The sequence below is a fragment of the Pectinophora gossypiella genome, chromosome 21 (assembly GCF_024362695.1).
Source record: "Pectinophora gossypiella chromosome 21, ilPecGoss1.1, whole genome shotgun sequence".
Lineage (NCBI taxonomy): Eukaryota > Metazoa > Arthropoda > Insecta > Lepidoptera > Gelechiidae > Pectinophora > Pectinophora gossypiella.
The window spans coordinates 1,938,858-1,962,875 of NC_065424.1; the positions used below are offsets into that span (position 1 = coordinate 1,938,858).

Consider the following 24,018-nt stretch of genomic DNA (forward strand, 5'->3'; position numbering starts at 1 on the left):
CCTGTCCTCCGCCTCTGAATAGTACTGACAGTTACTGCTGCCCTCTGTCAGGTTCCAGGTTACAGTGCCTGCGACTTGCCACTTCCGTCCTGCAGTGCCACACCGTTGACCCCCATCTCTGCCTCTGCAACCGTTGAGGTGGGTAGGTACGTAGTTATATAAATATACGTGTTCTGTCCCCGCATAGGTCGATTAGAAACAAATCCTTTACTGTGAAAGACGATCTTCTTTATTACTTGCCAGTGAGTCTGCGAAGTCACGCGCATTCATGCGAAACCTTGCGAAGTCATGCGAATTGCGTAGGCACCTAAGCCCTTTATTTTGCGTCACTTCCTTCCGTTGTTCGGGGTAAAATATCCTTAAATGTAAATCTTTCAACTCTGCAATAAGCGTGTAAGTTTAATAGCGTGTATGATAGTGGTTGTCCATATGAAATTGCTTTAGAGCAATTAGGCCACCCTTTTGTACCCTTTGTATGAGATCTGTTCTGTGGTCTGGTGGTTAGAGCGTTAGGTACACGATCTGGAGGTCCGGATTCGGTTCCCGATGGGGACATTGTCGAAATCACTTTGTGAGACTGTCCTTTGTTTGGTAAGGACTTTACAAGCTTGAATCACCTGATCGTCTGCAAAAATAAAATGGTTCCGTGCTTCGGAGGGCACGTGAAGCCGTTGGTTCCGGCTAAATATGCAATATGACAAAAAAAGTGGTAAAAAAACAACAAAAATAATCTAGCAGGGATCCCTGGTTTGTGCAATTGGTAAGTAAGTATATTTCATTTGATGATAGGTATTAATAATTTTACAATTCTAATAAAAAATGTGTTGAAAAAGAGGTCTGTTTAATAAAAAGTACCAGGGCAACACAACTCATCTAGAGCTCTATCGTCATGTAAGGGTCGCATTGTAAGGTTCGCTAATTGCGGGGTGCTATTACGTAAACGGTAGACTATCAGCGGGCGGTTGTTTCCTCGCGTCTGACTTGTGGCTTATTACGGGTTTGGTTATATATATTTATAGGCAAAGTAATTACATGTCAATATTTCAAAATAAATGTCGATGGTCTAAGGTCTAGATAGGTTTGTAGGGTCAATTTTCCGCATTTACACCTATTCTAAGGTGAACTCGAACCTCTCTAGACTCCGTTCTCAGTTGAAATGACCTTAAGGAAGATTCAAAATCGGTTCTCTTACTCAACCTTTTATTCCAGTGAGGTTGAGTGGAAGCATGACATCTTTATTTTCGTTACTTATGTTGTTGTTGAATTTATTAAAAACATCTTAGAAGGGAAGCTACAAGGAAAGAGAGGAAGGGGAAGACCAAGAAGACGAACTGTGGATGTAACGGCCTGTGACGGCCTCCGTGGTCCAGTGGTTGAACGTTGTGCTCACGATCCGGAGGTCTCGGGTTCGAATCCCGGTGGAGACAAAACACAAAAATTACTTTGTGATCCTTAGTTTGGTTAGGACATTACAGGCTGATCATCTGATTGTCCGAAGTTAGATAATCCGTGCTTCGGAAGGCACGTTAAGCAGTTGGTCCCGGTTATTAATAACTGATGTAAGTACGTAGTCGTTACATGAGTCATGTCAGGGGCTTATGGCGGCTCAGTAATAACCCTGACACCAGGGTTGATGGGGTTGGTAATCCACCTCACAATCCACACGATAGAAGAAGAAGAAGCCTGTAACGGTACATCAGTGGTGGGAACCAATAGTAGGGGTAAGATTTGCACCGTGAGAGCGCATTTCGACAGATTGAATAGCCCCGGCGGTCCATCCATCATCCAAATATCGGAGTCTATGCCCCTTTATTTAATACTTATACACGTTATTTATCTTGTAACCCTCAGGTTCGTTGACGGGTTATTGGATAGACGGGTTGCAGAGATATAAATAGAATTAAGGGTGCTTCACAGGCACACACACCTGCATACATTTAAATAGGATCAAAACTCGTAATCTGAGTATTGAGTGGTCCGCCAGGAAATAAATATTAGATTTTTATTTGTAACAAAATCTTAAGAAATTCGGAACTTCATTAAACATAAAATCATTCATTCATCACTCATTCATTAGGTGGAAGCTCCTGAGCCAAGGTTCGCGCCCTACTGGGCACCCTCAGGCCTGTTTTCTTATACGTTGTACCGCGTGAAAGCCTTCAGCGCTCCCCATTTGTCCGGCCAAGTAGTTAATGCCATCTGCGGCAAATCTACAATAAGTCACGCCAAAAATAAAGAATAAAAAAAAATTAGTCACCCATCCTATGACCGGCCATTGCGAAAGTTGCTTTACTTCAACAATCGCTGACCGAGCGCGTTTACCGCAGCGCCACCGAGCTCCTCAAGAATATGACATAGCATTATGGTCTATATCCCAAAGGAATAGGGTGAGGGTAAGTACGTATAATATTTCTTCATGTAAAATGGGGCGAGCCCACTTAATGTCAATTATCCATGATCCACACATGAATTCATAACTCAAAAAATATGAAACGCGAAGTATTTCATCTTGGAAAGAGACATAAGTAAGTAATATAAAGAAATAAAGAGAACATTTCTTTATAAATACGTATTTATTGTTTCTTGATAAAATATGTGGATCTTTAATCTGTAAAATACCCCTGGAGAATAGAGAAAAAACCAAGAAAAAACCTAACACAATAGCCTAAATGATTCATCGACCTAAGTAGTATATTCTAAACCGGATGGAAGCGTCACCGCAACCCGGGATGAACCGGGTAAAAGTTCCGCCACCCGGGTAAAATTCAAATCCGGATAATGATTCTACATTACCGGTAGCCAGGGTTGGTAGGCAGATTGATTTCTTGTTTTATTTTTTTTGTATATGGTCGTAAGGCCCAAATGCCTTTTAAAATCCAAATTGTTTAACTATTGTGTCTGGAAATCCGGGCGTTACGAGGATAATAAAGGGCTGATGAGTGTTAAAACGTAAAATCGATTAATTAAAAATCCCATCAAATAAGTAAAAATTTGATTATCACATTAACGCAACATAATAACTCAATAATAACCCTGAGGTAAGTAATTTACCTCACAACCCACACGTTAGAAGAAGATCACAATATTTTTATTATTTATGATAATACCCGGTTTAAGACGAATACGGACTGGCTTCAGGTTACCTTATTGATAACTTGTTGCCCTGCCCACCCTAATAAGGAACTTGCCGGTATATTTTTAATGTACGTACTTACTTATTTATGGTGTTAAGAGAAAGTAGTGTTTACTTAAAATTTGGAAATTGCATGGGTAGGTTTAAGGTAATTTTCACGTCAAATTGTTAGAAATGAAGCGACAAAACTTTTCATATATACATAAACTCACGCCTATTTCCCACCGGATTAAGCAGAGACTATGGAATTCCATTTTCTTCGCTCCTGACACACTTTTCTTGCTTCCTTCATATTCATCAAAACTTTTCACGCGCCAATATGAAAATAAAAAGGCGTATTTTTTTCACCATTTATTTACCGAAAGCTGAACAAACAAATCAATACCTGTAAAAAATACACCTTACTTCATCCATATCTAGAAAGGTCCATTCTTGAGTGCATGTGTGGGGCCCAGGAGGTCTTCTGAGTCAGCTTGAGGGTCCAGGCGTGGTCGGATCTGACCTGGGCTTTGTCTGGCAGTTGGATGAGAGCTTGACCATTGACGACTCTCCACTGCAAGTAAGAAAAAAACAATATTCCATAGTTTTTTAGCTATTTCTCTTAGGCCTTCGACTCCGCCCCATAACACCAAAACCTCATGTTAGTTGCGGCTTAGTAACCTGCCTGATGATGCGATTACTACAGCCATAGGAACGGCCAATCGTACTTCAGGATCCTGAGACTGACCCCGCTGGCGTGTTTGAGCGCTTCTCATTTAAGTATTTAATCCGCATGAGGTCAGTCACCCTCATCAAGTTGGTGAGATCTTTATGTTTATATGTGACTAAGACCTCAATTTGAGGCTGGAAAAGTCTGCTGAACTGAATGAAAGGAAGAAAGAAAGAAAGAATACAATGTTTATTATAAACGGACACCACAGTGACAAATAAAAAACAAAACACGGAAATAACACATAACTTACAATCGAAACACGTAATAAAAACGACTTACACAAAAGAGTACAAATAAATAGACAGTAAACATTAAGGCAAATTGTAATTTAATGCGTATTGAATGTGTATAATCATCCCGGGCATATCGTATAGCTATTTGGACATGCAATAAGCTGGTAATTTGTCACCATACCATAGAATAAGGAATAATACTACGTATAGAACGGCAACTCTCCGCTCCCCGCCAGCGTGTGAGCTAGGTTTACCTCACCCCCCTTCGAACATAGTTTATACTTGAATCGTATGGTGTCAGTCGTCACACATACAGATGCGCGTGTACCAAACGTCAATATGTGCTATCTGTGTAAAACACGGTTATTTGTATGAAGTGTCCGGGGTGTGAGCATACCATAATATGTTACTTATCTGGTGCGTACAACGAGGAAACCTTTTCATACGTAAGTATATAATGAGATGAGGAAAAATCAAGCTTACCTCCAAGTAACCTTTCTGCCCAAGCATCTGAACCTGGTATGTGGAATTCAGTAGCACAGGAACTATATCTCTGACCCGTAACAGATCGTAGACGGGCCATTTCATGAATATCGCGTACACTGCGGTTATTGTATCGGATAGTTCTGGTATGGCTGTTGGTTCAGCAGCATTGTACTGTAAACAACCAGAAAAAAACGTTTATGTTCAAACAGACAAGGTATTCAAGACAAGATTCTATTTTAATTCAGTTATATTCTACAATAAAATCTATCGGCATTTGGGAACTTGGCTGAGGAGTTTTCAGTGGCGCAAGAACCTCTTCAACAACACGGTTTTTTTTAAACAAAATCAAAACTCCAAAAGGTGCATTGATACAAGTGTCCCTATTTTTGGTACCTAACTTTGAAAAACAATTACAATTCATTACAACACCATACTAATTTATCTTTAAAATTGTATCTTGTCCTTATTATTATTATTATTATTTTTTGCAAAATTTCATTTAGTCGAAATTCGACAGATTCTACGTTTGACAGATTTTACATTTGATATAAGTACAATTCATTTGTCCAAGCATAATTTTATGTTTGCATAGATAGAATTGACTAGGCACAGAGTACCTGTAATTTGGTACAGGTGTACCATACGTCGTCATTGGCAGTATCATTTTGACGGAACCAGGGAGAGGTCCCGTAGATGGCTTCTCCGTTGACCTCCAGCCATCGCCCGAGACCCAGGAGTCTTTCTTGGAATATCGGCGCGATTATACCCTCTCTGTTAGGACCCACGTTGATCAGGACGTTCCCTGGGGTAAGAAAAAACTTTAAGGTAAATAAGTAATCTTCATAATCTATCTACTCCTTTTCTTCCATAGTATATGTAGTAGTTTAAGTAGTGATATTTATTTATTATAACAATTATAATTATGTGTATTATTATTATGTAGTTTATGTAGTCGAAAGTGTATTTATTTTTATATGCACAAGTATTCCCATGCTGCACTATCCCGCTTTATTCAATATCTCCTATACTTAAAGGTTGCCTGGAAGAGATTGCTACTTAGCAATAAGGCCGCCTATTGTACTAATTCTATTTCTCTTTTGTTTTGTATTTTGTTTTTTTCTGTTTGTGCAATAAAGTATTTGTTATGTTATGTTATGTTATGTTAAAGATATTTATGGTAGGCATGTTGAGAGTGTGTTTGGCTTTTTGCGAGAAGATTTATTTAATGATTTACTGTTTTGTTTTTTCTATTATTATTTTTATTTTTGTGTGATAGTTTACTTTTTAATTTTGTAATTGTAATTTCCTTCAGTGTTTTTCATGTTATTTGTAGTTTTCTTTTTGTTTCTTTTTTTCATTCAATGTTTATTTTGTTGTATTAGTTTGTATATTGTTTTCTCGTCATACAGCGCATTGGGCTATACTGTAAAGTTGTATGTAAGTACCTTAATAAATAAATAAATAAATAAAATGTTATGCATAACCGTAGACGGCGTGTCGGGTCAATGACGGACTTTCCAATCAGCGTTCCCCAAAAACACGATAGATGGCGTTGTTAAGATTTTTCTTCGTTTAAACTTCTAATTTTATGGATAACAGACATATTATGTATCTTTTATCTTTGTTTTTGGTGTAAATAATGACCCTTTTTATTACACCAAGGTACAAATACAACTTCGACCCATTATTATTCTGATCAAAATAAAGAGAAGCAATATAGGTAACAAATAGCAACATAATTCTATACATAATGTGATCCAAATATCAAGCAACAATTAGTTTTACATATGCTTCTGCCATTACATTACATTTTTGAATAGTTATGTACCCCAGCAATGACAAAATAGGTAATTATCACTTTAAAATTGAACAACGCCATCTGTCGCGCGTTTGGGGAACTTCGATGGGAAAGCCCCTTATTTTATATGAAAAGAAAACCGTTCTCGCCGGTTTGACGTCTATGCCAGCTGTAGACACCATCAAAATTCGGCAAAAACTACTATCTTTTTGATTTTTTATTAGTTTTTTTGGCGTTTGAATACTTTTGACATTTGATGGTGAGATGTGGGTCACATTTTCGACGACGCCTGCCCCTTCTGCTAGATAAGATAAACTTAGATAAAGTTTTTATTATCATCAAGTTGTTTCTGCCACTCTTAATAGTAGTAAATACCGTGAGTATAAATAAAAATATTATATATAAAAAAATGATTAACGTATTTATTTTTTATTCCGAGACCTTACAGATCAAAATTGTGCATAATAATAAAAATTGTCGTATGTCCAAAAGATCTAAAAAGTAATGTTTCCGCCCGGGATCGAACCGGGGGCCTTCTGCGTGTTAGGCAGATGTGATAACCGCTACACCACGGAAACTTGAAAGAGCGTGTTGAAAATACTACTCACATACTATGACACGGTGACGTCTCGCAATATTGATCCTAAATAGTACTTTGGACTACCTTTCACTTTCGTGTACATAATCATTAATCAGCTATTATCGAAACGGTTGGTATGTACTTACTTATAATTTTTATTACAGTAGGTGCCAACCTGTACGCATATAATTACCTACTGTTAAAATTACCAATGATTTTCGAATTTGTTTTTGGATTCATGTTGGCATCATAAATTTTTGTCACGTGCACTGCTGTGAAGGAAAATAGCGTGAGGAACCCACATACCCGAGAAATGCGTTTCGGAGGTATGTGGCCTAATCTGTATTGGGCTGGTTTTCCCTTCGCGGGTTAGAAGGTCAGACGGGTAGTCGTTTCTGTAAAATTCCGGACCTGTCAAAACTTCAGGTTTGTTAAGCGGACCCTGTGAAAACGGGTTAACGCTAGTACCTCCACAACTGACTGTCCGCACAACAATGTCCAATAACTCCTCCATAGACACAACGTCCTTGACACAAAGGTTCCTCCTGTACCCCCATGATCTACGGTCCAGGGAAAACGCGTTCTCCCATTTATGCTTCGGCAGAAGTCCTGAAAAAAAATCAAAGCATTCAAATTCCAAATTTAAATTCAAAAAGTGAAAAAATTACGCGAGTCATTTTTTAATTTAAATAACGAATGTTTCATTTTTTTTTTTTTTTGACGTGACTTATTGTAGATTTGCCGCAGATGGCATTAACTACTTGGACGGACAAATGGGGAGCGCTGAAGCCTCTCACCCGGTACAACGTTTAAGACAACAGGCCTGAGGGTGCCCAGTTCGGCGCGAACCTTGGCTCAGGGCGTCGTCTGAGAGGAAAAATATTTGAAAGAATTAATCGACCCTATTGGGTCGATAGCGATAAGCGCTGATTGAGGGAAATCGTCGACCACGCCGGGGTCGGCGTCGGGGTCCTGAAGTGTTTGGTGTTGCGAGCTGATTGGCTGTCTCTATGGCTAGAGTAATCGGGTCGTCGGGATCGTATATTACGTCCTTCGGACGCCGATACGAATGTTTCATCTGCGACCCTCGCTACATTACTAATAAATAAATAAACGTTACACCTTGTTAAATATAACGTGGAGTAGGACAGGGGACTTACCAGGTTTATACCTCTCACCGCAGTTGTCGAAGTCCCCATGCTGACACCTGATGCCGCGCCCCCATCTATCATTGACCACGACACGATCCTTCATCGGGCTGCTGTTGTACAACCACGCCATCAGGTTGGTTGAGTCCCAGTAACTATAATCAGCTTCCCATTCGCCATCAATCCATACAATTGACGGCTAAAAAGAGCAAACTCATTCGGTCATCGCAATCATCACGGATAAACTTTTTGACAGTCAATTTCACAATGATTAGATAATGTTTCTACGTCATTTAATGGCAGAAATTCTTTACAAAAGGGCATTGTAGAACAGGAGGAACGTTATGATATTTAACACCAGCGGTACACTCCCGCGGCACAGCAACCGCGCCGCGACACTTAATTATATCCAGAACTTCCACCAATAGAGAAAGCAGGCGCTATCTACGCAGATAAATGTCGTTCATCTATTGGTCAAAGCCGTCCATATAATGAGCGTGGTTGCCGTGCCGCGGATGCACATTAATAATAAAAAAGTTTATCATTATTTTTTGTTTGTCTTTATTTTGTTTTTGTTGTATAATCAATGCCCCGATTCCTGCAGACACCTCCTAATTTTACTTTAAGTTATACCTGTCATTTTCTTATCCGCCGAAAAGGAAAGGGACGGATTTGCTGTCAACTGAATTCTGTCGGGTTATTGGCCAATGTAAAATTTTTGGACGGTTGTTTTAGATTTGTGCTTAAAATTGACGTGTGTTCCATAAATTTTATGCTTGACGATTACACGTCCCTTTCCTTTTCGGCGGATAAGAAAATAACAGATATAACTTAAAATAAAATTAGATGGTACTTACAGGAATTAGCACCATTATGTATATATTTCTAGCCTATATTGTTCCAACACTGGGCAAAGGCCTTCCCTTTATCTTTCCGGAGGTGGTTTTCGGTTGCCAGACTGCCAGCAATCTGTCCAAAAGCACCAAGATCGGTACGCCACCTTTGTCGAGGTCTACCTAGTCATTACGTACTCTTTTTACTATTAATTAATCTTGTTATTGATGCTTCCCTATACTATAAGGTGTATTTTAATAAATGATATAATAACTTATACCTTATAATCATAGACTAGCTGAATCAGATCTGGCCACAATTTTTTATCAGGAAATTTGTGCGTAAGGAATTTGACTGCTTTATCTTGAAGGTATAAAGGGTTGAACCATTCGTAGAAGGAGTGGTATATGCCGAAGTCCAAGCCGATGTTTCTGACGGACTTGGAAAGTTCGCCGACGATGTCGCGATGCGGGCCGATGTCGATTGCGTTCCAGCCGAAGGAATGGCTTGATGGGTATAGTGCAAAGCCGTCGTGGTACTTGCTTGTGAGACCGACATATCTGGAAGAAACGTAAGGTGGTACCAGAGGTGGACTTGCATTCTTGGCCGCTCAACAGCAGTCGTCCTTCTTAGCTGGTTATTATGATATGAATTTGCGGCGCTCCCGTGCAATGATGCAACCTTCACGTACACCAATTCCATCATGGCAGACATTTATTTTTAGTATGTAAAGGTGGGTATTGACCAGTGCTACGAGGCGTATTGTACCATTCGCAGCGAGCATGATATGTTACGTCATGTGCTTAAAATTAGTGTTGATGCTCGCTACGAGCGCCTTATTTCCCTGTACTGAGCACGAACGCTCGCTGTGTAACACATTACATTACGCCTCGTAAAACCACCCTTAGTTGAATTTTGGAGAAATCGGGAGTTTGCTCACGAGGCGAAATACTACTTACTATAATTGTCCTTAATGTGAAAACCGCGTAAGTGCCTTATTGAAAAATCATATTGGGATATGATTTTTGTTGATAAAACCTCGCAATAGACAAGCTAAGAACTTGAATCCTGGTAAAAAAAATGGTCAATTTTTTATCCGAAATGAAACCAATTGAATGAAATCGAAAACGTTTTTTCAAACGAGTTTATTTTGGGTCAAGTTGATGACCGAATCGCCCATATTACGGGCGGGTGTGAGATTGTATGTGTCCATATACTTAGGTAATAAGCATTACTTACTGTGCCCCTGACTTCGCGAAGAGTGCGGCCCATTGGTCGGGGTCGAAGAATTCAGCAGTGAACAAGGGAGCAAACTCCTGATACGTGAAGCCGGGCCGGTAGTTACGTGACATGAAGTTCTTTACTGCTTTGTGACCTGGAAATACACCAGATTGAGTTGTTATATAAATGATGCCTAACATAGTAACACGCCAATTCCACCGCTAGAAAGTCCGCGTCGAGTGAGAATCGTCTAAGCTTTTACTTTGCAGCTATAATATAAAACATAAACAGCCTATATACGTCCCACTGCTGGGCACAGGCCTCCCCTCAATCAACCGGAGGGGGTATGGAGCATACTCCACCACGCTGCTCCAATGCGGGTTGGTGGAGGTGTTTTTACGGCTAATAGCCGGGACCAACGGCTTAACGTGCCCTCCGAAGCACGGAATCATCTTACTTTTTCGGACAATCAGGTGATTCAAGCCTGAAAATTCCTTACCAAACAAATGACAGTCTCACAAAGTGATTTCGACTTTACAGCTAAATTACTTAAATTCGTAAAGAAGTTTCCGAATACCTTTAGCCGTGGGATCCTGCCAGATGTTCCAGAGCCATTCGGAATGGTATCCAGGGACGGAGTAGACGCCCCAGTGGACGAATATGCCGATCTTTGCTCTATCATACCACTGAGGTAACAATCTTGTGTCCAAATGTTCCCATTCGGGCTTGTACCTGCAAAAAGGATGACTACATAACTGAAGATACAAACAGAGCACCCCTTTTTTAAGAAAAAAAAAACAAAAGGTGTTTTGTGAATTTGTGTGCAATAAAGGGTTTTTATTATTATTATTATTAAAAGGTATACGGACCACTTTAAGGCAGGAGTGATCGCAGGTGTCGTATTGATATTTCTAGCACCAGTAGTCTATCCACGCATTATCGGCCTTTTGGAGAGCCCTACATGATAGATCAATGGACCCTACGCTCCGATACACTAAGTACATTATTATTGGTTTCACTTGCGTGTAAACTAAATTCAAATTCATGCCTTGTAGTATACACGGGACATGATAACAGACGCCGCGCAAATTTCGAATCAGACGAAAGTCAACGGCGTCTAATTTCAAAATTTATTCGAACACAGAAATATAGCAATAAAATTTTAAAAACTGGTCCGCGCGCAACCGTCACGATTGAAGACTAAAGTAAGACCGAGGGGCAGAGGTAAACCTAGCTCAGACGCTGGCGGGGAGCGGAGAGTTGCCGTTCTATACGTAGTATTATTTCTTATTCTTTGGTACATACAGACCCTCAATTTGGTCGGAAGGCTGCAAACGGATCGGATTTCTGCTTGATACAACTTTAACGCGTGCTATGAAGGAGCTATACTGGCTTGAAGACTGTGAGGACTTATGGTGATAAACTAATCTACCTTTTCGGCTGCTGAAGAGTGTGCCAATATTTAGCACTAGCTGCGCAGATCAGGATTAAGTACATTAATTTCTTCATCTTGAATTTCGAACTGTCACTTTTTAGTTCAATAATGAATGGAGACGTCTTCTCATCACACGGTGGTTGAATGGAATAAACTTTAGATAGTAGAGATGAAAAAATCACACGGAGATCGATCAGGGGTGTCGTTAATATTGATATAAAGTGCAAATATTAACGTATTGCAATTAACTAGGTTTAATAATATAAACAATCTAGTTCTGATTTGGCCAATTGATCTACAATTTGGCAAAGGGCTGCTTCATCTGGAAATTTTCTCAGCAAAATATTAAGTCGGTAGTTACCTATTCACAAACTGGAAAAATGGAAGTGATGAAAGCCTCATCGGGTATGACATCCGTGAAGACGACTAGACATTATAATATGTGGGAATGAAAGATTATTATGAACGTGATGTGTATGAGGTGAAGTTTATGAACGTGTCCTAAAGGGGTGTGAGAGGGAGAGAGGTGAAATGGAAGGAAGATGGCGGCGCGGCGGTTAGACATTAGAAGCGAGGGTGTGTTCTGTATTTTAATTAAAAAAAAAACGGCCTCCGTGGTCCCGTGGTTGAGCGTTGGGCTAACGATCCGGAGGTCACGGGTTCGAATCCCGGTGGGGGACATATCACAAAAATCACTTTGTGATCCCTAGTTTGGTTAGGACATTACAGGCTGACAATCAGGTGATTGTCCAAAAAGTAAGATGATCCGTGCTGCGGAAGGCACGTTAAGCCGTTGGTCCCGGTTACTACTTACTTATGTAAGTAAGCAATAGTTACATGAGCCATGTCAGGGGCCTTTGGCGGCTCAATAGTAACCCTGACACCAGGGTTGATGAGGTTGGTACTTCAACTCACAACCCACACGATAGAAGAATTAAAAAAAAGAAAATATAAGAAAACGTTGAACTTTAAGAGTCATTTTATTTTTACACCCTGCATAATTATCTATCTATTGATTCGTCAATAGGTTCGACCACTATTACATTGGTCTTAAACATAGCTGGCGGGGAGTGGATGTATATTATAATCATCATCATCATCAGCCCATTAACGTCCCCACTGCTGGGGCACGGGCCTTCCCTATGGATGGATAGGGAGATCGGGCCTTAAACCATCACGCGGGCCCAGTGCGGATTGATGGTTATTAACGACTGCTAATGCAGCCGGGACCAACGGCTTAACGTGCCTTCCGAAGCACGGAGGAGCTCGAGATGATTTTTTTTTTATTTGTGGTCACCCATCCTATGACCGGCCTTTGCGAAAGTTGCTTTACTTCAACAATCGCAGACCGAGCGCGTTAACCGCTGCGCCACCGAGCTCCTCACTTACGACCTTATAACTGAAAATTCAATTCACCAAAAACTTCGAGTACTAAATTTGGCCAGCCCTGAGCCGTTTTGTTTAGCTTAACTCTGCGGTCAGCAGCCATCCGGTGTAGGTAAAATATTTTATAAACTTTGTTATTCTGCTCACACGGACCCGAATTTTGAACAATGCTCCGTGGTATTCAATAAACCTTGTTATTTTTTTGACGTGACTTATTGTAGATTTGCCGCAGATGAAATTAACTACTTGGCCGGACAAATGGGGAGCGCTAAAGGCTCTCACCCGGTACAAAATTTAAGACAACAGGCCTGAGGGTGCCCAATTGGCTGCGAACCAGGGCGTCGTCTGAGAGGAAGAATATTTGAAAGAATTAATCGATTGGTAACGATAAGCGCTGAATGAGGGAAATTAAGCCTTGTAATATACCTAGATACTCTACGTTTTTAATTATTAATGTCATTAAACATTTCCGAGATAAAATTAAAAATAGGTAATTTACCTAAACTTACTGTGGATTTCGTGTTGTAAGTTTTTTTTTTGAAGCCGCACTTTTCTTCTTTTCTATCGAATAAAATGATTTCGGATTTCTTTTGTTTCGTCTTTTGACAGAGAGAACAGAAATCAAGATAGTACCTACCCAAAAATGCGGTCAGCTGCTTCTTCTTGTCGTTTGGGTTGTGAGGTGAATTACCAGCCTCATCAACCCTGGTGTCAGGGTTATGATTGAGCCGCCAAAGGCCTCTGACATGGCTCATGTAACGATTACTCACTTACATCAGTAAATAGTAACCTGGACTAACGGCTTAACGTGCCTTCTGAAGCACGGATTATCTTACTTTCGGACAATTAGAAGATCCGCCTAGAATGTTCTATCCTAACTAACCCAATCAAACTAGGAATCACAAAGTGATTTTATGATGTGTCCCCACCGGGATTCGAACCCGGGGCAGATCGGCGGGGGAGATCGTGAGTCCAATGCTCAACCACTAGACCACAAAGGCCGTTCTTGTTAGCTGCTTATAAATAACGCATTATAATAGAACTATATTAAAATAAAAGAACTTCTAGGACTACCTTATCACCACACGATTCATGGTTATCCCTCTTAGGTACCTAGTAGGTAGTACAAGTATAAGTAATACAAAATAATGTTAATATGGCTGCATGTTAGTATCTATTTTTGTGGTGACATTTGGCTCTGTCCTCCCTTATACGGACTATAGGCGTGTTAGCTGTTAGCGCAGATCATAGTAAAAATGCGTGAATGATGACTGAAGACGATTTTTTCTTTCGCCCAGTTACAGTTATAACTTCTAGCGCCATCTTTGACGTTTTACTGATACTAGATGGTTGGAATATTTTTTATACAACTTCGGTTACTTATCTTTTTTTTTTCAAGAATGTTTTTTTATTATTAACTACGTGCAATAATTATTTGTATCAATTTTTTATAGTAATGGAACGTACAACATTACGATTCAAGATTACGATACTTCAGTAAAACAGTTTTGTGTTGTAAAATAAAAACAGTTTGAGATTAATTTGGTGTTTTTTTTTAATGGTGCATTGAGACTTAAATATTTAATTTTTTTTGAAACCTGATTAGTGATTCTAAACTAATTATTCAACTAAAAATATTGTAATAATTACATAGGCGCCATCTAGTAACTACATTTAGAAACACTTCCAACCTTTGGAACCCCCATACACAAGCTGTCAAGTGACGGACGTAAATTTTGTCTCAGTCGCACAGTATAACTTTAGAAAAGGATAGAGTTTGCTCGTTTACGGTTAGGATTTAGTGAGTGGGGTATTTTTAATCTATTTATGACGCTATTTCCGCTAGCCAAGACGCCATTTTGTTTATGTGCTCGCTGGTACGCTTGGTTGTCTATTCTATAATTTTCGGAAGATAGTATTTATGGCAAGGTCCGTAGATAATTTTTCTCTTTGGATACCTTATTGTGCTCTTTGATCTTACTATTGCTAGTAAACTGTCAAAACAATGGATTTGAATATAATTGTGTATTTTCCAGGATTTTCTTGGCGGAGGAGTGATAATGTTGGCTTGGTGAAATGGATTCTTGGTCGAACTTATGTCGGTGTTGCCTCTCGCCAGATTCCGAAGTATCCTTGTTAGACGAAGAAAACAAAGTAAGGGAAAAATTCCTGGAAATCACCACTATCGAGGTAAGCATCGTGTTTTATTTTTATGGTAAAATTAAATGAACCGGAAATTAGAATTTTTATTTCGTCTAAAAACGCGCTTTCAAATTCTATCAGAACTCATTTTTAGAACATCAAATTGGATGTCATAATTCTAACCTCATTCTTTTACTTTTCACGAAAAAAAAATATTTCTTTTATGTCCTGACCGTAGTTAAAAATAAAAAATCTTACGTTAATGTTTCGGTCACATTCCTAGTTATTTCTTTTACTCATTTATAATAATCAGTGATATAGTAACAATATGTAAGGTAAACAATATTGTGATAATCATATCATTTTCCAATGTATTCTTGTCACTGCTATAAACAACATGCCCGGGACAATAAGGAGCATTCTATGCTTGTGTTATGCTCCTACTTATGCAAGGAAGGAGTTTTAATATGATGATGTTATTTAATTTCAGGTCGACCAAGAGGACGGTCTACCGCAGAAACTCTGCAGTGATTGTTATAAAATTATGAGTTCTGCATACCAGTTTCGCAAACAGTGTATAAAAATGAATACTGAATTAAAGATCCAGCTAGAGGCGTTCCTTCAACAAACTAATAACCTTGAAGGAGTAGAAGCAGAAGAGGAGGAAGAGACCTCACAAATAGAGGAGAATGACTCGGAGACTGATAATATAGCCAACGATCCTATGAAACAACTTGAAGCTATCATCAAAAAAGAACCAACAGATAGTGATGATGATTACTACTATGTCCTTGTTATTGATGATCCTAAAGATAAAGAGAAGAAGAATCAAGAAGACGTTAGTACTGTGAAAAGGGAACCACAGGAATTGGAAACACCTGTTTTAAACCAAAGTGAAGATAGTCAGCCTGGAGAAACATTTGAAAACTATGACTCCTTCCTTATGTCAAACACTAAGGTACCAGTAAATGTTCCAGCAACCATCCTAGAAAATGAAGAAGAGAGTCAGGAGAATGATGATGATGGCCATTTTGCTAATCATGGTATGGATATTGATGATACACAAGACAGTACATCACAAGACCAGAATTTGGATGAAATGGAAGATTCCCAAGACAGAGGAGTTGAAGTAATAGCCGGTAACATAACAGGAGAATTAACCAACTTGCAGGACAAAACTAGCATTATAAAAATTCTATCTGCATCAGGTGCTGACGGTACTATATTATTAAAAGGTGATGATGGCATTCAGTATTTAACAACTGATACACAGCTAGTTGATGGGGATGATGGTGATCCAATGAATCAAGAAGAAGTCATCTTCTGTGAGGGTGATGAATCCTCACAATTCCAAATACTCAAATGTGATGGCTCAGAATTAGTCATAGAGTATACTGATGGGGACCAAATTGCTACTGTTCTTCAGCAAGAAGATGGAAAGTTCGTATGTGACTGTGGAGATCAGTTTGATGACTTAGAAGAATATGAGAAACACCAATACAAGCATAATCCTGCTGGGGAACACTTATGCAATTTGTGTGGCAAAGGATTTGAGTCTCCTGAAATCTTGACTGGGCATATGCTACTACATAGTGTGACAGGGCTACTAGTAACCTGCCCTTTCTGCCACCAGCTTATAAGAAGAAATGCATTAACACAACATATCAAATATGGACACAATAACATCAAACCAGAATGCAACCTTTGTTGGAAAACATTTGCCAATCCAAATAACTTAAAACGTCACATGATGATACACAGTGGTATTAGAGAATTTGAATGTGATATTTGCCTAAAACGTTTCCACCAAAAGATTACTATGCAGACCCATAGACTGACTCACATGAATCCCTTTGCATGCAATCAGTGTGATGCGACTTTTGAAAATAAAAGTGCTTTGCAAACTCACAAGGAGTCTGAAGACTGCTCAAAGTCTAAAGTAAAGAAAGTTAAAGAAGAATTGATGAAGACTGTAAAACAGGAGATCACCACAAATCTTGGGAAACTTCTAGGCTATGCCTGTTCGTTGTGCAAGAAGATGTTTTCATTAGAATCTGCTTTAGAACAACATGTTGAAAGCACCCATATGGTAGACCCATCAGAACTGCTTTGCTCTGAATGTGGTGAAGTCTTACCCTCAAAGAAAGACATGCAAAGTCACATTTTGACTCACAAAAATTACAAGCAGAGGAATATGAAGAGATTTGAATGTAAGGTTTGCGGCAAGAGTTGTTCAAGTCAAGCTATGTTAATAATGCATGAAAGAGTTCATACAAATGAGCGTCCCTTCCCCTGCGCTCTGTGCTCACTCCGATTTAAAACCAAAACGCATTTGCGGACTCACCAGCTCACACACACACGAGAGAAGAAGTTTGGGTGTTCAGTTTGTATGAAGTTCTTTGCTTTGAAAGGAAACTTGGTGGTTCATTTACGCACACATACAGGGGAACGCCCTTACGTCTGTACACTGTGTGGAGAGGCCTTTATAGACTCTAAATATCTGAAGAAGCATAAGTTGAAGAAGCATGCAATTGATAATGTACCCTGGAATCAATATTAAGTCTTATATTGTTCGATTTTCCTGACTACACTATTTTATTACAATTTCACATTATTGTCTTTATTAATTACCACAAACACAATAGCTGATAATCAAATGTAATTAAGTATATGATTATTTTAACCTGTCAGCGAAAATAATAAGATTTTTTTTTCTTTGCTGTATGCTTGTAATAAGAGGTTTATTTTATTTTGTGTTTCTATTATTCAAACATGCCATGTTCATAAAAGGAAATGTTGAGAAAATGAGAATACTTAGAGAAGCATTTCCACTCATTTTTGTTTTTTTAAATAACCGAGAATTATGTATTTATTTAGTAGAAATCCAAGATAATGTTTGTTTTTTGTGTAAATTGCGTCATATTTTTTTCGCTATTGATTACTTAGGTATTTTGTATGCTTGTTGTAGCAAGAGACAGTCTCAGACATTGTTTCTATAATTTAGTAGGGATTATAATTAATGTGGTTGCCTAATTTTGTAAACCATTAGCTAGGATCACCATAGGTAGGGTATCAAAATAATGTTATTTAAGCAATATCTGTACATTAGCGACAGCTGTTTTAAAATAAAACGATAAATATTTCATTTGTATGGTTTTATTTTTTTTATCATCATCATCAATTTAAGAGCCACGCTCTTGTCGGTGCAGCGTTTTCCATTCCAGTCTATTAAAGGCCAATTCCTTGACTTCCCTATAAGACACGACGTTAACCTTTTCTATAATCTGTTCCATGTAAGCTCTTCTTGGTCTTCCCCTTCCTCTCTTTCCTTCTATGATGTTTTTAATGAATTCGTCGTGTCTTATTAGGTGTCCAATCATCTTACCTCGTCTGTCCTCAATAATTCTCAGTATTTGTCTCTTTTCCCTTACTCTTACTAGCACATCCTGATTTGTAACCCTTTCTGTCCAACTTATTCTTTCCATCCTCCTCCAACACCACATTTCAAAGGCCTCGATTTTTTTTATAAATAACAATAATAGGTACAGTCACGAACATCAATATGCATACATTTTGGTACTATGACACAATGATTTTTTTGAAAATTGTACTAATAATAATAAACGAGAAATTATAAGTCCAGCCGCAGAATTATTATTTGGCCACGTGTTCAAACTTCTCATTTAATAAAAAAGCAACGGGAAAATGAGATAGCCTCTAATAAACTAATTCGTCTTTTTTATAATGCCAACTAAATATTGTATAGAATGCATCAAAAATGGATCAACTGTTATTTTTATTTGTCCTTCTGATTTATACCTTGCCACGAAATTTACTAACTCAGCCACGGATTTTACAACTCATCACCATTTTACGTTTTACAGCTTCAATACAAGCTCCTCTATTTTTAATAATTCAAGCTTCAATAGACAACATCATATATCATTACTTAGCACGTAAAATAATAATTCATATTCGTTTGTCGTGAAAATTGCCACTGCACGATTTGGCGGGAGTGCGAGAGATGACAGCGACTGGCCATTTGCACCAATCAGAGAGCGCCATTCGATTCATGTGCAGACGAGTGCCTACCTCCCGTGTTTGTTTTGTTTATTGTTGTTCGCGCGTGTCGGCGTAATTAAATTGATGTTTTCGATAAGTATTAATTAATTATGACGTCTAAGGCCAACTAAAGCGCGAGCAGCGTTAATTATTCAATAATGTTTTTTTTTCTACTTTTAATTACATAACTGTACGTTTTCATCAAATCAAATCAAATCAAATACCTATACTTTATTGCACAGAACTAGAATTCATCATTTTTTTTCATTATGGTATTTTAATAATAAGTACACAGATTTTTAAATAAAAAAGTATTTAATTTTGTTTTCCCCCAATAGCGTCTAGGTACTTGAAATTAGTGGCTTTAATATAGAATTTGATGAAAATTTTAGGTAAACTTGAGGATCAATTAATGTAGGATGTATTACATTTTAAACATATTGAGTTATAAAATTTGAAGCTAATAGAATTACTATTTTGATGCAGTATATTAATATTTTAGAAGTTAGCTACTCGAATGCATGCCACAAATTTAGATGCTAAAAAATAACCACCATGTTGAGTTATATTTAGAGTGGCTTACTTAGGAGATAACTATTGGCTAAGATAATATTATTTAGACGCGCGTTGATTGTGGCTGTCTTAGTAATTTAGAAGGCAAATTCGATTTTCAGATGCGAATAATGCTATTAAATAGAAGTTTGTTTAATTACTACCCATAATAAACTAATCTCAGCTTCGACACTGCCCTCAAGATCAGTCAATATGACAGTTCTTATATAAACAGCGACTGGACATAATCTTGAGGGCAGTCTCGAAGCTAAGATTAGTTTATTAATTTATTAATACAACCCTAAGTATCACTAAATGTCAAATATGTTAGTGCGACAGAGTCCTAAAGTGGGTTCATTATGTTGCTTATGACTGTACCTAACGATAAGTATATATAATAACGACATACCTGATTCATGCTCTAATCTTTAAAGGGAGGGTTATAGTACTGTTGTTGCCGAACTATCAATAGTTTGACTAAATGTATAGACATATTCTCTTTGTTTTGATTATTTATTAGATCAATACTATCGTCACAAATCAATCTTCTATCGTGTGGGTTGTGAGGTGGATCATCAGCCCTGGTGTCAGGGTTACTATTGAGCCGCCAAAGGCCCCTGACATGACTCATGTAACGACTACGTACTTACATCAGTAAGTAGTAACCGGGAGCAACGGCTTAACGTGCCTTCCGAAGCACGGATCGTCTTACTTTCGGACAATCATGTGATCACCCTGTAATGTCCTAACCAAATTAGGGATCACAAAGTGATTTTTGTGATTCGTTCCCACTGAGATTCGAACCCGTGACCTCCGGATTGGCCCAACGCTCAACCACTGGACCACCGAGGCCGCCGGCCGTCACAAATCAATTAAAGAAAATATTAATGATAGTATTGCCTCTGACTATAGCAAGAATAATTGGTATTGTCAATAGTTTTGAACTAATAACATAAACTCAGGAATGTATATTTTCTCTATTGAGTTAGGTAGCCAAAGATACATCCATCGCAAGGTAGATTAAGTACCTACGTACCTACCCACACCTCACCGAGCATTTGAACTTTCGATAGTCAGAAGCAATACAATAGTGACTAGCTTTTAAAATTATTTTGTTTTTAATTTCAATTAAGCTGCTTCAAAAAAGGAGAAGGTTCTCATTTTGTCTGGATATTTTTTATTGCAAATAAAAGTAAGCGACATCTATAAGATTTAGAAACAATATTAATTTAGTAGCGCTATGCGACGGCAGATGGCGCCGTTGCAATAGTTATGCTATTCTATCATAGATGACGCCAGTCGAAAGATAAAGCACAGAATATCACCTATAATACTAACGTAAGCCAACCTCATGGAGTACCAACCTCATCAACCCTGGTGTCAGGGTTACTGTGAGCCGTCAAATTCCCTGATATACTTCATGTAACGACTACTTACTTACATCAGTAAGTACTTAGAAACCGGGACCAACGGCTTAACGTGCCTTCCAAAGCACGGATCATCTTACTTTCGGACAATGATGTGATCAGCCTGTAATGTCCTAACTAAGCTAGGGACAACAAAGTATTTTTTGTGATATGTCACCGGGAATCGAACTCAGGACATCCGGATCCTGAGCCCAACCACTGGACCACGGAGGTCATTCGTGATTTATAATATCGATCTTAAGACGAATTATATCAATTGTGGCTGCGATTTGTGTTCAAAGTACCTAACTTGTGGTTCTACGCTCTCTATAGCTGGAGCACGGGCGTGAAATACGTCTCTATTTATAGTATAGACTTCCTTGTTACATATTAATCTTACAGCTACAGCTAGGAGTAAGTTGGTTGATTGATTGATACGGCATAGTTACGGAACATCTGGCATTCTGCCGCCAAGCTGAATTCCCACCAAAGTGAATTAGTGTAGGTGGCTGTATCGCTGTTATGTTGGCAGTAAACAAACAGCCTATGTAGCTATTTACATGATGGAAAGCAGCTAGCGCAATTTAATGGCAACACAGTAAACCTAACAACGGATTTTTTTTAATGCGAGTTTAAATAGGTTCCTACGAGAGCGCACGGTTTGCTTTATAAATTAATTAATATTTATTTCAATTCAGTTTAGAGTAAATTAACCTTATTTCTTTACTTTCAGCTCTCATAATAAAATAATATCAGTCGGATTGTGTTTATTAGACGTCTAGGGCAAGTCCGGGATAGATGGCCTTAAAAGAGAGATGGCCAATCGAAAAACATCTTAGAACCATTCACCAGATGATGAAAACTGAAAAAGTAAGAAAAATCCTTGTTGATTGTTTTGACTAGTGTATTTTTTTGGGTGTGAAAATCTCATCGTGGAGAAAGGGAATGATGCCCAGCTATTGCCAATGTATGTGATAGGTAAGCAATAACGATGTCCCATTATTTACAGGATATTAAGAATACGAAGAGCTTAACAAAAAGTTATCACACTATCGCGGGTGTGAAACACGTCTCGTCAAATATGAAGCCATGTGCTCTAAATGCAGTCAAGAAAACAAAGATGACATAGAATGAAAGTTAAGGTTTAAAACTATTTAGTAAATGTAGAATTTATTTATGGCCATCTTACCCGGACACCTCGGGAGAGAAGGTCAAATGCGTTTTATTTTTCAGCATTTTTAGTCGTTCACGTTACAAATTGTTAATTTTGTGTTTAATGTTTCAAAGTTAATTAATTAAGTTACAAATAAATAATTTTGGAAATGCGTAAGGTTTTTCTTTAAATCTATGCCCCATGACCCCTGACTAAATTACCTCAAAAAGATAGATAGATAGAGAATAAAAGCATTAAATAAAAAAAAATAAAGCAAAAAAATAAAGCATTGTTTTTAAATAATATCAATACTTCCCCAAGGTGCCCGGGCCATCTTACCCCGTCAAATGCCTGCCGTTTTGCTGCCGAGTACCAGGCGAGCATAAATTACTTACGGTCTCTGTGCGCCGGCAGTGCCGTGACGCGTCCTGCCACACAATCTTTCCTTCGCCGTCACCGGCCGGTCGCCTCCTATGTCAGTTTTGTTACTATTTACCCCGTTACATGCTGCCGCTTTGCTGCCGACGTACAAGGCTCACATAAATCCGAAGAACTTCATAATGTCGTCTCAGAAATTCGCACTATCGAGGAAGATTCCGATTTTCGATTCAAATGTCTGTTCGGTTCGTTTCTATTTACCCCGTCACAGCTGTCGCGTACCTGCTGATGTACTAAGTTGGCATAAGAACCGAGAGTTTGTTTCTGGTTGTCGGATCTGTGTTAGAAAGAGAAGAAACAACTATATGCAAGACTTTATGTTTATTCATTCAGACTACTTCAGACGCACCAATCATGCAGAGTCGTCGTCTTGCGTTTTGCAATGTTGGTCAGTTTGCGATCGCCAGTAGTTTCTGTCTTCTATTGACCCCAACACATTTTCGTTGCCAGTTACTAGGATCACATGAAACGTAAATAGTATACTTAATCAGAAATAATTATTATCATGGATAAACTTGTTGAATGTTAATTTAACATTTTTGAATCTACGTCATTTCGCAAAGTATTATTATGGCTGAGGAGAAGAAATGACAAGAAACTGTAACGGCAACACATCTTTTAAATCAATGATGGTATACATTACACGTTATTTAGTAACTAGAGGACCACTTTTTAAACCAGGCATTCATATCATTTAGATAATCATTAATCTTATAATAAGATTTTTTATATAAAATAAGCATGATACACGAGCTTTGCATTTATTTTCTGACAAATTCAAAATAATTATCTGGTATTATTGTAATAATGTATATATACTGTAACCACAAAAAAAGATGAATAATCAAGAATAAAAATGAATGAATGAATAATGAATAAAGATGGATAATAATCTAGAATTTTGAAAATATAATTTTGAATTTAGAACCTGCAACAGGGCGCTATTTGCTTCGTCAAGTTCCATTAGCTTTTTGTCGATTTTTTAAATAATATAAAGGAAGTGTCATTTGCGAACAACACATGAATGTCTGCTTGGTTTTGCAAGATATAAGCACTAAAAAGAGAAACGGACCGAAAAACTTTCCTTAATTTATTAATCGAAATATGTATTCACGCGCCACTCAAGGTGTTTCTGATTTTAAATGATATAAAAAACTACGCTTCATTGACTCCACTAGATATGTCCATCAGGATGCATGATGATGATGATGATGATCATGACGATAATATTAATAGGAAGGAGCGTGTAAAACGTCGTGCATCGTCATAGGACGTGATAGGACGTTGCACGGTTGAACC

General features: G+C 38.2%; 2 protein-coding genes, 1 long non-coding RNA gene and 1 other non-coding gene across 4 annotated transcripts; 2 read left to right on the forward strand and 2 right to left on the reverse strand.

The window, feature by feature from the left end:
- Positions 1-3,526: 3,526 nt before the first annotated feature.
- On the reverse strand, positions 3,527-11,695 carry LOC126376565 (tissue alpha-L-fucosidase-like). Its single transcript, XM_050024038.1, has 9 exons — positions 11,578-11,695; positions 10,723-10,877; positions 10,164-10,299; positions 9,205-9,484; positions 8,103-8,289; positions 7,411-7,551; positions 5,182-5,366; positions 4,562-4,735; positions 3,527-3,686 (listed from the first exon to the last, which is right to left on the reverse strand). The coding sequence occupies exons 1-9, from the start codon at positions 11,652-11,654 to the stop codon at positions 3,540-3,542; spliced, it is 1,482 nt and encodes a 493-aa protein (XP_049879995.1). The 5' UTR covers positions 11,655-11,695; the 3' UTR covers positions 3,527-3,539.
- On the reverse strand, positions 6,868-6,940 carry Trnav-aac (transfer RNA valine (anticodon AAC)). The gene has a single exon. It is a non-coding gene; the product is annotated as a tRNA-Val (tRNA).
- A 3,111-nt stretch (positions 11,696-14,806) lies between the features above and the next one.
- LOC126376512 (oocyte zinc finger protein XlCOF6-like) lies at positions 14,807-18,253 on the forward strand. Its single transcript, XM_050023955.1, has 3 exons — positions 14,807-14,895; positions 15,003-15,156; positions 15,599-18,253. Exons 2-3 carry the CDS (start codon positions 15,043-15,045, stop codon positions 17,666-17,668), a joined length of 2,184 nt encoding a protein of 727 aa, XP_049879912.1. The 5' UTR covers positions 14,807-14,895; positions 15,003-15,042; the 3' UTR covers positions 17,669-18,253.
- Positions 18,254-21,079: 2,826 nt separating this feature from the next.
- Positions 21,080-22,318, forward strand: LOC126376780 (uncharacterized). The gene is made up of 3 exons (XR_007567762.1): positions 21,080-21,787; positions 21,862-21,998; positions 22,138-22,318. It is a non-coding gene; the product is annotated as an uncharacterized LOC126376780 (long non-coding RNA).
- Positions 22,319-24,018: the final 1,700 nt, after the last annotated feature.